The 12,741-nt window shown below is 32.7% G+C and overlaps 1 protein-coding gene across 2 annotated transcripts in view; it reads right to left on the bottom strand.

The window, feature by feature from the left end:
* LRP1B (LDL receptor related protein 1B) overlaps positions 1–12,741 on the bottom strand; it is a 1,768,615-nt gene that overhangs the window by 219,076 nt on the left and 1,536,798 nt on the right. For both annotated transcript variants that reach the window (XM_069473041.1, XM_069473049.1), the window contains exon 60: positions 10,239–10,438. In XM_069473041.1, coding sequence (XP_069329142.1) covers positions 10,239–10,438 — 200 coding nt within the window. The remainder of the gene's footprint in view (positions 1–10,238; positions 10,439–12,741) is intronic.

The following is a 12,741-nucleotide window of genomic DNA, read 5'->3' as shown; positions in this document are numbered from 1 at the left end:
CTGAGTCCGATTGTCAGTACTAAATATAATAGCTATTATATCATACACACACAAGCACAAGGAATGTGTTTGTCGGAGAGTCCTAATGAAAACTGAAGCCTTTAAAAAGCACTTTGCCTTTGGCATAGATATCAAGTAGAGTCATTTACATGAATGTAGTATCTGATTGTTTCTCATTCCTGCAATTATAAATTTGTTTCTGGAATAAAAATAAGGAAGAATGTAACATATTATAAGCATTTTCAAATGTGTTCTAGGTAGTCCTACCAAAAAGTAGAAGTGAGTGAGGGAATTGATAGTACAGTCCTCCTCTGCCTTAGTTCCAACCTCAGCCAAATTCCTGTTAAAAAAAATGTTAGAAAATCACTGAAAAAAGAAGCTCTATTCTATGGATAAGAACATTAAACAACTGTGTAGCAAAGTAATGTGTCTAAATTAGGGAGTTACTAGACATGAGGTGAATCTACTGATTTCCAATCTGCTGATCCTTTGTGCACACTCCACTGCCTCATATTTGGAATGGATGAGGCTGTTGAAAATGACTGAAAACTCAAACTAGAGTAATACTTAAAATGTCCCTGTTTTAAAAAGTATGTGGAGCACATGACATTTGCAAAAAAAAAAAAAAAATCTATTTAAACATACATCCAATGTAATGTAACATGTCCTATTTAAGGGACAAAATTGAAACACAAGATTGACACTGAAATCCTAAGACATTTTAGCAGTGGCAGTTAATTTCAATTTATTGTGCTGGTTCAGAAACATTTCTATAGTAACTGAATTATATTTTGCTTCTTTCCATTAACTTTTATTGTATTGTAAACAACAGCACATCAACACTCTTGGAATAAAATAGCCTGTGAAGTCTACTATTTGTAATGGACTGTGAATGATAGGAATTTTTTTAAAAAGTACTAAAGTACAATATCTTGCTAAGAAAGAAACACTCTAGAATATTGTAAAATAGTGGAGGTGGGGGGTGAGAGGTGTTCACTAGATTTTTCTCCTTTTTTTTTTGATGGGCTTCAGTGGATATCTACATTTTCTAAAAACACAAATACAACAGCTATTGAATTTCAGGATATATGAACACAAAATATTCCCTTTGTCTTTTTCAGTGTTTTTATTTTTCTCTTCAGAACAAACCTTTTAAATATATTTTGCACTATTTCACTGGTAGCTTGCTGAGATCTGTATTCCTTTTCCAATATTAATTAGACTAACTGCATGGGTTATGATTTGGATTTTCAAATCCAACACAGAACTGCCCTTTAAAACACCAACTGGATTCCCAGAGCAATAAACAAACAATAGAGTTAGAGTATAATATTGACACTTTAATATGAGGCTCTTCAGGTCTAAGGTCTAGAAATATTTATCCTTTAAATGAAGAGCTGTAGTCACCATAATTGCATAAAATTTTAAACAATTTGTCCACATCATAAAAGAAAGTTCAGTGATAAACTATAGTTCAGACTCATAACCAACTATTACTCTTCAGAGAAATTAGCAGTTAGAGAATAATTTTTCCAGTATACTGGGTAAAATATTCCCATGACCAACTGATGTAACACAAGGTTAAATCATTTTATGATACTCAGAAGAGTATTCTGAAAAGACAATTTATTACAATAAAAAAACTTAAAAATTGAGGTCAAATATACATTTTTCTTCGTTTGTCCTTTTGTTATTACTATTGACACAATATTTTCAGCCTCTTATTTGCCAAAATACTACATACCTGCCTAAGATATCTCAAGTTCAGTGGCATAACTAACAGAAAAAAGGAAAAAGTAAACCTGAATTTGTTTAATTTGATGTAAGTAGTCAAAAAGAAAGAATTTTATGAAATTTAATTTTCTTTTCATTACGTGGAAAACAGAAATCTCTAAGTTAAGGTAAATATGCAAAGTTATTGCTAAAATTTTTTAGGAGATATTTATAACTTGTGTTTTATAAATAATCCACTCAGAAAAGCTGTACTTTTTGGAATGCATAAAATCAATGATAGAAATTCTCAAATTTCAGAAAATCTGTGACATGAATTTTCAAATAAGTTTTAAAAGTTCCTATATGTATGGGATGTAGTTAGTTTTAAAATAGCAAATTCTGGCATTAAACTATTCCACTAAAACAGAGTCTGAATGTTGGTGTCCACCCCCTCCCCACCCCTTAATTCATATGTTGGAACCTAATATCTTCTGTAATAGTGTTAAAAGGTGGGAACTTTGGGAAGTGATTTTCATGAGGGTTCTAGCCTCATGAATGGAATTAGTGGCTTTATAAAAGAGACTCCAGAGAACTGCCTTTATCTTCTACCATGTGAGGACACAGCAAGAAGGCATCTGTGAAGCAGACAGAGCCCTCACCAGACACTAAATCTGCCAGTGTCTGAATCTTGGACTTTCCAGTCTCCAGAAATGTGAGTAATAAATTTCTATTGTTTCTAAATTACTCAGTCTAGGCTATTTTGTTATAGCAACCTGAAAAAACTAAGACAGAAATTGATACTTAGAAGTGTGGAGGTTGCTATAACAAATGACTAAAAATGTGAAGGTGGCTTTGGAACTGGGTGATAGGTAAAAGCTGGAAGAGTTTTGAGGTATATTGCCATGAAAAGAGTCTAACAGCAAATTTGGTAGCCCTCAGAAGAAGAAGAAATCTGTAAACAAAGCCTTAATCTTCTTAGAGATTTCCTAAATTGTTGTGATCAGAATGTTCTGGTAAAAATATGAAGAATAAAGGCCATTCAGATGAAGTCTCAAATGGAAATGATGAATATGGTGCTAGAAACTGGAGGAAAGGCAGTCCTTGTGATAAAGTGGCAAAAAAATAGATTGAATCATATTTGTGTCTCAGTGTATTGTGGAAGGCAGAACTTAGTGATAGAACAGGATGTTTGACAGAAGGAATCTCTAAGCAAAATGTTAAAGCAGCTGCTTGGCTTCACTTGACTGCTTATGGTAAAATTTGAGAAGAGAGAAAGGAATTACAGATGGAATTTATGACCAAAAGGAGAGCAGAAATAAAAATTTGGGAAATTTTCAGGGTGGCCATCTTGTAAAGAATGAAAAAAGCATTTTGGGAAGAGAACACCAAGGGTGTGGCCAAGCATTTAATAAAGAGATTAGTACGGACAATGGAAGCCTGGTGATACTCATCAAGACAATGTAAGAACGACCTTGAAGGCATTTTGGAGATCTTCAAATCTGTCCTATCCATCACAAGCCCAGAATGCCAGGGCCTTGGAAGCAGAAAAATTTCAAGGTTCTTCTCCCTACATTGAGTGCAGCCCTCTTTAGCCAGCCTAGCTGTGGTTCAAGCACGTCTAGATGTGGCTCATGCTGCCCCTTTGGAAGGCACATATGGTGAACCTTGGTAGAGTTCTCATAATCCAATTCCACCAGGGTGTAGAGTACACAAGCTGCAAGAATGTGGCTGCCTCCACCTAAATTTCAAAAAATGTAACAGTCTTGAGATCTAGGCAGAGAATTGTCATAAGGTGGGACCACAGAAGAGAGTTCCCATTAGGGCAATGCATGGTGAAGCCATGGGATTGGGGTCACCTCAGAAAGTCCCCATTAGGGCATTGCTCAGCAGAGCTGTGGGGGTGGAGTCACCCCCAAGACCCCAAACTTGTAGAATCATAGGCTTGTAACCAGCATGGGAGAGCCACAACCATAAGACTCCAACCTCTGAGAGCTATAAAATAGGCTATACTCAACAAAACCATGGGGGTGGGGCCCCTAGGAGATGTCGTGGTCCAACCTCTACCCCACTGTGTCCAGAAGATAGAACTTAGAATTAAGGAAGATTATTCTGGAGCCTCAATATTTAATATTTTCCCTATTGAGTTTTAGATTTGGTCATGACCTATTACCTCTTTCTTCTTTCCTCTCTCTCCCCGTGGGGAACAGAAATGGTCATTCTATGCCTATTACACCACTGTATTCTGGAAGCACATAACATGTTTGATTTCATAAATTCATAGTTAGAGAGCAGTCTAGTCTGCCTCAGGAAGAATCATACCTTGAGTTTCATTCATATCTAATTTTGATAATGTTTAGATGAAACTCTGGACTTTAGACTTTTGAGTTGGTGCTAGAATAAGTTAATATTTGGGGGGCTATTGGGATAAAATAAATATTTTCATGTGAGAAGAACATAGATATTGGAGGCTCTGGGGCAAAATGCTGTGGTCTGAATGATGGTGCCCACCCCCTCAACCCAAATTCAGATCTTACAACCTAATACTCAATGTTGTAGTACTAAGAGGTGGGGCCTTTGGGGGGTGACTAATTATGAGAGCTCCAACCTCATGAATGGGATTAGTATCCTTATAAAAGAGGCTCAAAGGACTTCCCTTCCTCTTTCTGCCATGTGAGAACCAGCAACAACCTGTGAAGTAGAGAATGAGTGCTTATCAGACTCCCAGACAATGAATCTGCTGGCATCTTGATTTTGAACTTTCCAGCATGAAATTCAGTAATAAATTTCTGTTGTTTATAAATTACCCAGACTATGACATTTTGTTATTGCAGCCCAAACAGACTAAGACACAGGGTGTACATTTTCAAATGAGAATATTATTCTTTTCACTCCCCCAAAGAAACAAAAATGTTGGATTATGCTTCACTTTATGGTAATTATGTGCTGGTGGCTTTAGTTTTGGGAGTTCTTTCCTTATATTTTATGCAATTTATATATATCCATTATTTAAATCAATCTGAAGGATTTCAGGTATGGATACACCTTTATTTGTATAGGTGTGCAACCTAAACACAATTGCTGTAACTGTTGCTATTTGAAGCTGTAACAAACAGGTATCAATCTTCAATTATCTGTTCAAAAAGAAGGGGGCTGTGTCAAAAGTGGAAAATAAGCAGGCTCTGGAACCAGGTAGATCTGGTTTCAAATTCTGATTCTCCTATTAGCTTTAGACAAATTACTTAATCCCTTTGAACCTATTTCTTTGCTGAAAAATAGCTTTAATAGTACTTAGTTGCATAGCGTTGGTTGATGGAATGATTAAAAGGGCCTGCATTGGATCAAGCACAGTCCCTTGCATACTATTGTATGCCTTCTAATAAAAAATATATGTTTATAAGAGAATGGATGGCTGCAGTTCTTGGAACCTCAGTAGTAGGCCAAGAAAATGTCCATTGAAAGAAAAAAAGTTATATGTGTAAAACATCTAATACAATGTAATACTGAAGAATATAGGTTTTCTCTTCCTTCATTGATTTATTTGATCAGTTCACAAATGTCCAACTTTAAAAGATGGCAATAACTTTTATGATAATACTCAGGGAAAACTGGGGATCATATTGGCAATTTAAGTTTCATCAACACTAAATGAGGAAATGTTTGATGATTATAGACTTCAAACCTCTCTCATGCTTAAATTGAAGAAGACTGAGATTAAAACTTGGGGATTTGGCAAAGATTGCAACAATGTTGTCTTGTCCACTTAACTGGAGGCTTAAAATTTTAGTTCTGAAATTCCCTTTCATGTCATTTTTTTCAACACCTTGTTTCTACAGATGAGGCAACTGAGACCCAGGGAAATTAACCATACTGTTTGGGGTGAATAAGCTAGTTAGCAGTAGATCCCACTCCAACCCAGCCTTGATCCTTAGATTCCCCAGGCTTCTTTTGAGATCCTAAAGATTTGCTTTCTCCAGTTCAAGGAGATCCTTTCACTTATAGCTCTCTACTCCAGCAATGGTTTATTTACTTCTTATCCAAAATCAAAGCCCAAAATTCTTTGAGAATGGTTGTGGTTTGGGGATGGTAGGGATCAGTCCCAAATATATGTACTTAGAAGAAGAATATTATTCATATATTTGGAATCATTCTGTTTTTGTATAACAATATATTTAAAGACTGAACATTTCTATCTGAAGACCATCCTCCAATTGCCAAGTCTCTCTTTGAACCTATTTACATGTTTTAAGAAAAATTAGGTGAAAAGAATGTTACTCATTTGCAATCTTTAGTCTAGGTAAATTGTCAGATGTTTTAAATGGTTTTTAGGGAAAGACACAAGAGAGGATGCTTAACCACATCCTTAGAGGGCCTCTTTTCCTGAACATGTTAAAATCAATGTATATGTCATCAGAATGGAGCTTTGTAACTTAGAGATTTTTATTGAATGTCTAGTTTAGTTTAGTACTTTTAATTCTTAAAAAAATGTGCAAATGTATAATTAACAAATACATCATCAAAGTGGAAGTTATTTTCCCCTAGCTAAGTGGATAATAATATAAATCATTCACTTGATAGTTGTAACTTAACTACCAATATTTCTGGTATTTTAAGCTTTTACAGATCTCTCTTGTTTTGTCTGCTAAGTAACTATTGACTCTAACATTGTATCCCCATTCTCACAGCTACAATCACATCACTGATTTTCTCCTAAAATATTTTAACAGTTTCTAAATTGGTTGCCCTTCCAGGGTCTTTCATTTTCCATGATGTTGTCAAATTTAATAACAGCACTCTATCAACTAAACATCATCAATGGCTCCCTCTGACCTAAGGGATAAATTCCAAATTACGTAGCCTACAAGCCTTGTTACAATCTGGCCCCAATTTGCCCTTGTTCATCTTGTGCCATTGTCTCCCTCTTATATGACTTCCAGTCATAGCCAAATTGTGTAAACCCCATGCTGTTTCAAGACTATTACATTTTGGCACATGCTGTTCCCTCTGTGGGAAGAATCCTTCCTATGCTTTCCTTATATGGAGAAGTTTTGCTCAATCTTTCAAGACTGCTCGAAGATCTCCTCACTTCAGCAAAGGCTTTTCCTGCCCACATTTTTGCAATATTTGCATATGCCTCTAACTCCACTCTAATTTAGGTGTTTACCTGCATATCAGTTTTTCCCACTGGGCTGTGCTTCGAAGACAGGGAATTATTCATTTTTGTAACACCAGAGACTAGCACAATGCATGACACAGAAAGACGGGTCTGTAAATGTTGAATGAATGAATGAATGGGCAGAGATAAAGGGGAGAAATCAGAGAAATGAAAAAAAAAATGAACCAATGATGTAATTTAAAATAAACTATCTGACTTAGGCATCCAATAGTATATATTTTATTGTATTATATTATATTATTATAATATTGTGTCATATTATGTTATTTTAGTGAAAACCAGTAGAGTGGTCTATATAGAGAGAGAGATTAGAACAAGGTTCATGTGATTAAGATTGCATTTAAGTGTTCCTAAACTAGTAAATTGACTAATGTATTTTGATTTTTTGGTTTACTTTTTGAATGTGATGTTTGGATTTGGTAGGAGGGTGAATTGGGGTAAAGGAGATAGTAGAGAAAGAAGGATGGAATTTCTCAAGCAAACTTCAAGACATATGTGCCTTGAATATAATCTAAACTTTTGTTTAAATCATAGAATAGAAAAACTTCAGAGGTTCTTGCACTAGGCAAATATTATAAAATAATGATTCATTTGTGGAATTACTCTGTGGTTTACATCAGAATGTTTTGGGGTGAAAACAACCTTTCTAAAACATAAAGTCCTATTCAGGGGCTAACTTTTCTCTATTATTAAAATTTGGGTCATGTGAAAGAGCCATTATTCCAAAATTTCTCATACACTTTTCACATTCTCAAATTACTTTGTCATGACTGGCATGTCCCATCCTTCAGATGAGCACAGCCTCCAGTTTTCATGAGTAAAATGCATGAGAATAACACTGGTATGGTTAAGAAAACAAAGAGGTTAGTGACCGAACTAATATAAAATTACTGATATAAAAAGTCATTTTCCACCTTCAAATGTGCAACTAGAAAACTGCAGCATTTGCTATGTCTTATGGGGCAAAGGCAAGGAGTAGAATAATCCAATTCCTCCTTACAAACATGGTAAATTAATAGCCCTTTTTTTTTTTTCATTGGCTGTGGAATTGGCATAATTCAGGCTGGCTACAATTAGTACCTCATTAGTAACTACCAGGTAATTATTGGCCTGCATTCAGGTATTGGCAGATGCCTGATAAGGCACTTAATGAATTTTTCATTAGTATTTCTGAGAAATCCTTCAGGAGAAAATATCTCGGAAGATTGAAACTCTTTAACTTTCCTTTTCTTCCCACTTGAGCCTCATGGTATTTTCAAAATCAAATTTAAAAATTTTAATAACATTATACTAAACTATCTTTCAGCTAAATATTTTACTATTTAATAAATTCAGTATCACTTTTCCCTGCTATATATGTTCCTCTACCCAAAGTCACCATCAGCACCATGACTGAAAGACACTTTGTTTATATGCATTTAATTTTGTATTAAGTTTTTCAAAGTATTAATCACCACATATGTGACATAATTTTTAAATAATAAGTAGAAGATGGAGTCAATAGTTTCCAATAGACCTAGCATTTTAAAAATAATTTTTGTTATTCAAACACCAAAGGCTCAAATGAAAAATAGGCAAATATTTGATGCTGTAATATGTTTTTAAATATCAACCTACCTAACTTAAATTTGTATAAATTTTACTGGACAGTGAAATTTTATCACAAACTAATACATTAACAACTGCCTATCATTTGATATGGATGCTAAAAATGGACAGGTTCATGGTTACATAGGGAAAATACAAATTGCCACAATAAAACTTTCAATTATATCATCTGAGAATGAGGCAGGGTATTTCATTGTTGATTCTCTGGGAGGGGATATAACTTCTAAATGCTAAGTGTGATTTCGGTTTGTCAACATTAATTTTGTTGTAATTAAAACCTGAAAATAATCTTTAATTCTTCACTTAAATTGCATCCTGATGTGTTTTTTATCTCTATCACTGGAGTTTCAACACCTAAGTAAATGACCCACCTAACTACATTTCTTGTACTTCCATGTTCTTACCCTTAACAAAGCACCTCTAAAAACTTCCTGTCAGCATTTCTAGTTAGAAGAATGTGTTTGTTTAAATGTTAACTGAGTGGGACATAGGTAAAATTACAAAATGGTGAGAGAGACTTCAGTGCCGTTTGCCTCTGTTCTATTTACTTATTTTCATTTTAAACTAACTGGCTTCATCCTTCTGAAAACTCTATGCTGGCATGAGTTTGCAGGGTCTCACCTAATGATTAACAATAATCTTCTCTCCCTTACTATTTCTCCTTCCTTCCTCCTCCATAGTTTTTTGTCCTAAGCTTAGTGCCAGAGAGGAAAGCAATCTGTCAAGTTAAACCATACTAACATATAGGGCTTTATTTGAGACCTCTCTTTGAAAGTTGTATTTTAAGAGATGTTTGTAAATAAAATCATCTGATAACAAAAGTGACATTAGGTTACTAAAGCTCAATAAAAATTCATCTCCCTTCTTCACTGAAGGAAAAATCTAATTTTAAAATACTACTTGCATCTAAAATGTTTGATTCAGTTGAATCATTTGTGATTTCTGCTATATCCACATCATATTTATTTATACCTCACTTTTTCTCTATTATGTTCTTGTCTGTTACTTTTCTTATTTCCCTCATTCTCAGTTTTTTTTCTTTAATAAGCTTTCTCCCCCATGTATAATTTTAGGGTTACCTTTCTCTATATTTAATTCTTTCACGCATTTGTTTTATACTTAGAGTTTTTTTAATCTACTAAGAATTAAAAAAATAGAAAAACAAAGTACCCATAGAATTTTATATTCATTCATATTAACATTATTTTCTGAGTGTTGAGTATTACACTGTTTTTGAAAGCTACTTTTCATGTTAATTTTTGTTGTTGCTGTTGATTAGATAACAATAACTTTAATCAAGTATTATATATAGCTTAATTTATAACTTTAAATAATATTTTCATTGTCTATAAAGAACATTTTATTCTGCTTTTAAGAAAACTCAAATCCTACCAGATTACAATAAAAGCCTAATGTTTACAAGAAAATATCTTTCTATTCCAATTTAATTAAAATACATGTACATATTAATTTACAAAACTATTACCATTTACTAGAAAAACTATTTAGAAAAATACAAAGGACACACTGACAGTGTGAAAATGATTTTATGCATAAATTATAAAATTTCTGAATAAAAATATCAAATTTATTTACCAATATTGTCACAAAGGAATATAATAATGTAACCTTAAATTAAAAAATGTGTTTGGTGAGAGAAAGCATAAAAATAAGAATACATATTTTTAAAATTAATATTTTATGTACTGATAAAATACTGAATCATTTATGCTACTGGACCAACCTTTGTGTCTATGAGATCCATCCATGTTGCTAAATTCAATGTGATTTTCATCAGCCCAGTAAAGTCTGTGGTTGACATAATCTATAGTTAGTGCCATAGGCCTAGAAATCTTGGTTTCTATGACAACACTCTGATTGGTTCCATCCATTCCAACACGGCCAATGTGAGGATACTCACAGCAGTCAATCCAATACAAATACCTAGGAAAGAAAATCAATAACCATTTTGTTTACAGATGCTCCAAGAGCAATATATCATAGAATATTTCACTTTTTTGCTCAACTATTCTTAAATTAATTCTTGGTATCTCTCTGAATTGTAGCTTTTAATAAGCATACTATGGTGTAAAATTTCTTATGATTTTTTATTAAACATCTCGTATAGTTTGGAATAGTTGCATGATTTTAAACATATGTTTCTTTTAGTGTACTAATTCATATATATAACAAGATATTTTTTCAAGTGTTAACAAATTATAGATGTCAAAAACTAATAGATGTAAACTTTCAAAAAGCACCTAAAATGTTGGAGGAATGAAACTATCACTATGTGTGCGTGTGTGTGTGTGTGTGTGTGTGTGTGTGTATTTTCTTAATCTATAAGAATTCAGAAGGAATCATGGAGGTGCACATTTCATTTGTTTGAATACACATTGTTCAATGTGGTAGCAACTAGCCAAGGCTATTTAAGTTTAAGCTTAAACTTAAGCTATTTAAATTATTGCTATTTAAGTTTAAACTAATTAAAATCAAACAAAATGAAATGAATTGTTTCTCAGTCACACTAGTCATATTTCCAGTGCTAATAACCACGTGTATCTAGCAGACATCATACACAACAGCATAAATATAGAGCAATTCCATAATCACAGAAAGTTCTGGATGGCACTGATTTAAATTATGTTCGTAGAAGTTCTAAAGTCAGACATTTCAGGTGCGGGGGAACAAAGAGTAAAATAAAGAAAGTGATATTGATATTAACCATGTATCTATATAGTTGTATATAATAACTTGATATTATAGTTATTGATAATAACTATGATTAAATAGTTAATCATAATCATACTATTAACTATGTAATTAGGTTGGGTTAAATATATAACATTGTACCCCATAAAATGTAAATAATGTATAAGTGACAGATTACTTAGAAATTTATCTTTAATTAAGACATTTGGGGTTTTTTTCCTCCAAGTAGAAAAAGTCACTTTATTTTTTGGATATGTTTTCTTATCTATATAATTAAAGACTTGAGCTAGAGGATCTTTAATATCCTTTTCACATTCCAATTCTGAAATTGAAATCCGTTAAAACAATTAGATTTTTCTAGACTTAATTCTTCCTTTTTGCGAAGTATAATCCTTGACAATTAATTCTTCAGATTTGGAAGATGTATAATTAAAATAATTAGACACAAAAATTATTTTACATAGTTTAAAAACTGGTATATTTGGTTTAAATTTCAAATGTGCTTTAAAGGAAATTTTTTCTGATGAATTCTAACAGGTAATTATGTCTAGATATTTTAACCACAAACTAAAAAAGAAATAAGAGTTTTCAGGAAAAAATACTTATCAAATATGGGGCTAACCTACATAATCATTATAAAGAACACATGCATTTTTTTGTGTTGACATTTTATGGGTATAAATAAAAGTATGGGTTATAAAGATAAAAAAAGTTCTTTGATAGCTAAAATATCACTGAAGTACTAATTAAGCATAGAGTTTAAAAGGAGAAATATATTTCCAATATGAACAAAACAAAAGGTAGAATTTTGTGAACAGAGATTCAAAGGGCTCTGAGAGTCCAAACCTAAAACAAATGAGTCTGGAAACACCAAGTCAACATCACATAGCACAATACTGGAATTGCTACCCAATGCTTCGGTATGACTATATTAATTCTAAACATATTTTGAAAATCTCAAATCACTGAGTAATAGTACTAATAGATGCCAAGCCTGTTAGAAAATGATGTTCTGTTTATTTAAATCTTGGATTATTTTTAGAATGCTTTTCTTTTAAAATATGAACCTATGTCATTGAAATACATCTATCAGGAAAACACATAACCTATTCCTTTCAAATAAATTTATGAAGGAGCATCTTGCCTATACTTGTCTATACTAAGGAAGAAACTGAATCAGAAATATCCTATATATACATCTTGTCTATATTAAGGAAGAAACTGAGTAAGAAAGAAGTAAAAATGAAAAGATATTTTGCTGTGTTGAAATAAATCATAACATTCCTCCTTGCCTTACTGACTCTGTATCGTGGCAACAGTAACATTAATTTTTTTCTATTAAGTGTGATATACTAGCTTCCCTCATGAATATTAGAAATGATTAAATTTATTTGTGCTCCATACATCGTGTTATGTCTTTAAAAATTGCATATAAGAAAATAAAAATTTAAAAGTAGTATTTCAATGACTTCTGTAACATTAAAAAGAACATACGCAAATTGATTTAATTAAAGATAATTTTCATATTTGTATTT

This window comes from Eulemur rufifrons, chromosome 1 (genome assembly GCF_041146395.1).
Source record: "Eulemur rufifrons isolate Redbay chromosome 1, OSU_ERuf_1, whole genome shotgun sequence".
Classification (NCBI taxonomy): Eukaryota; Metazoa; Chordata; class Mammalia; order Primates; family Lemuridae; genus Eulemur; species Eulemur rufifrons.
This window is presented reverse-complemented; position numbering and strand designations above follow the sequence as displayed.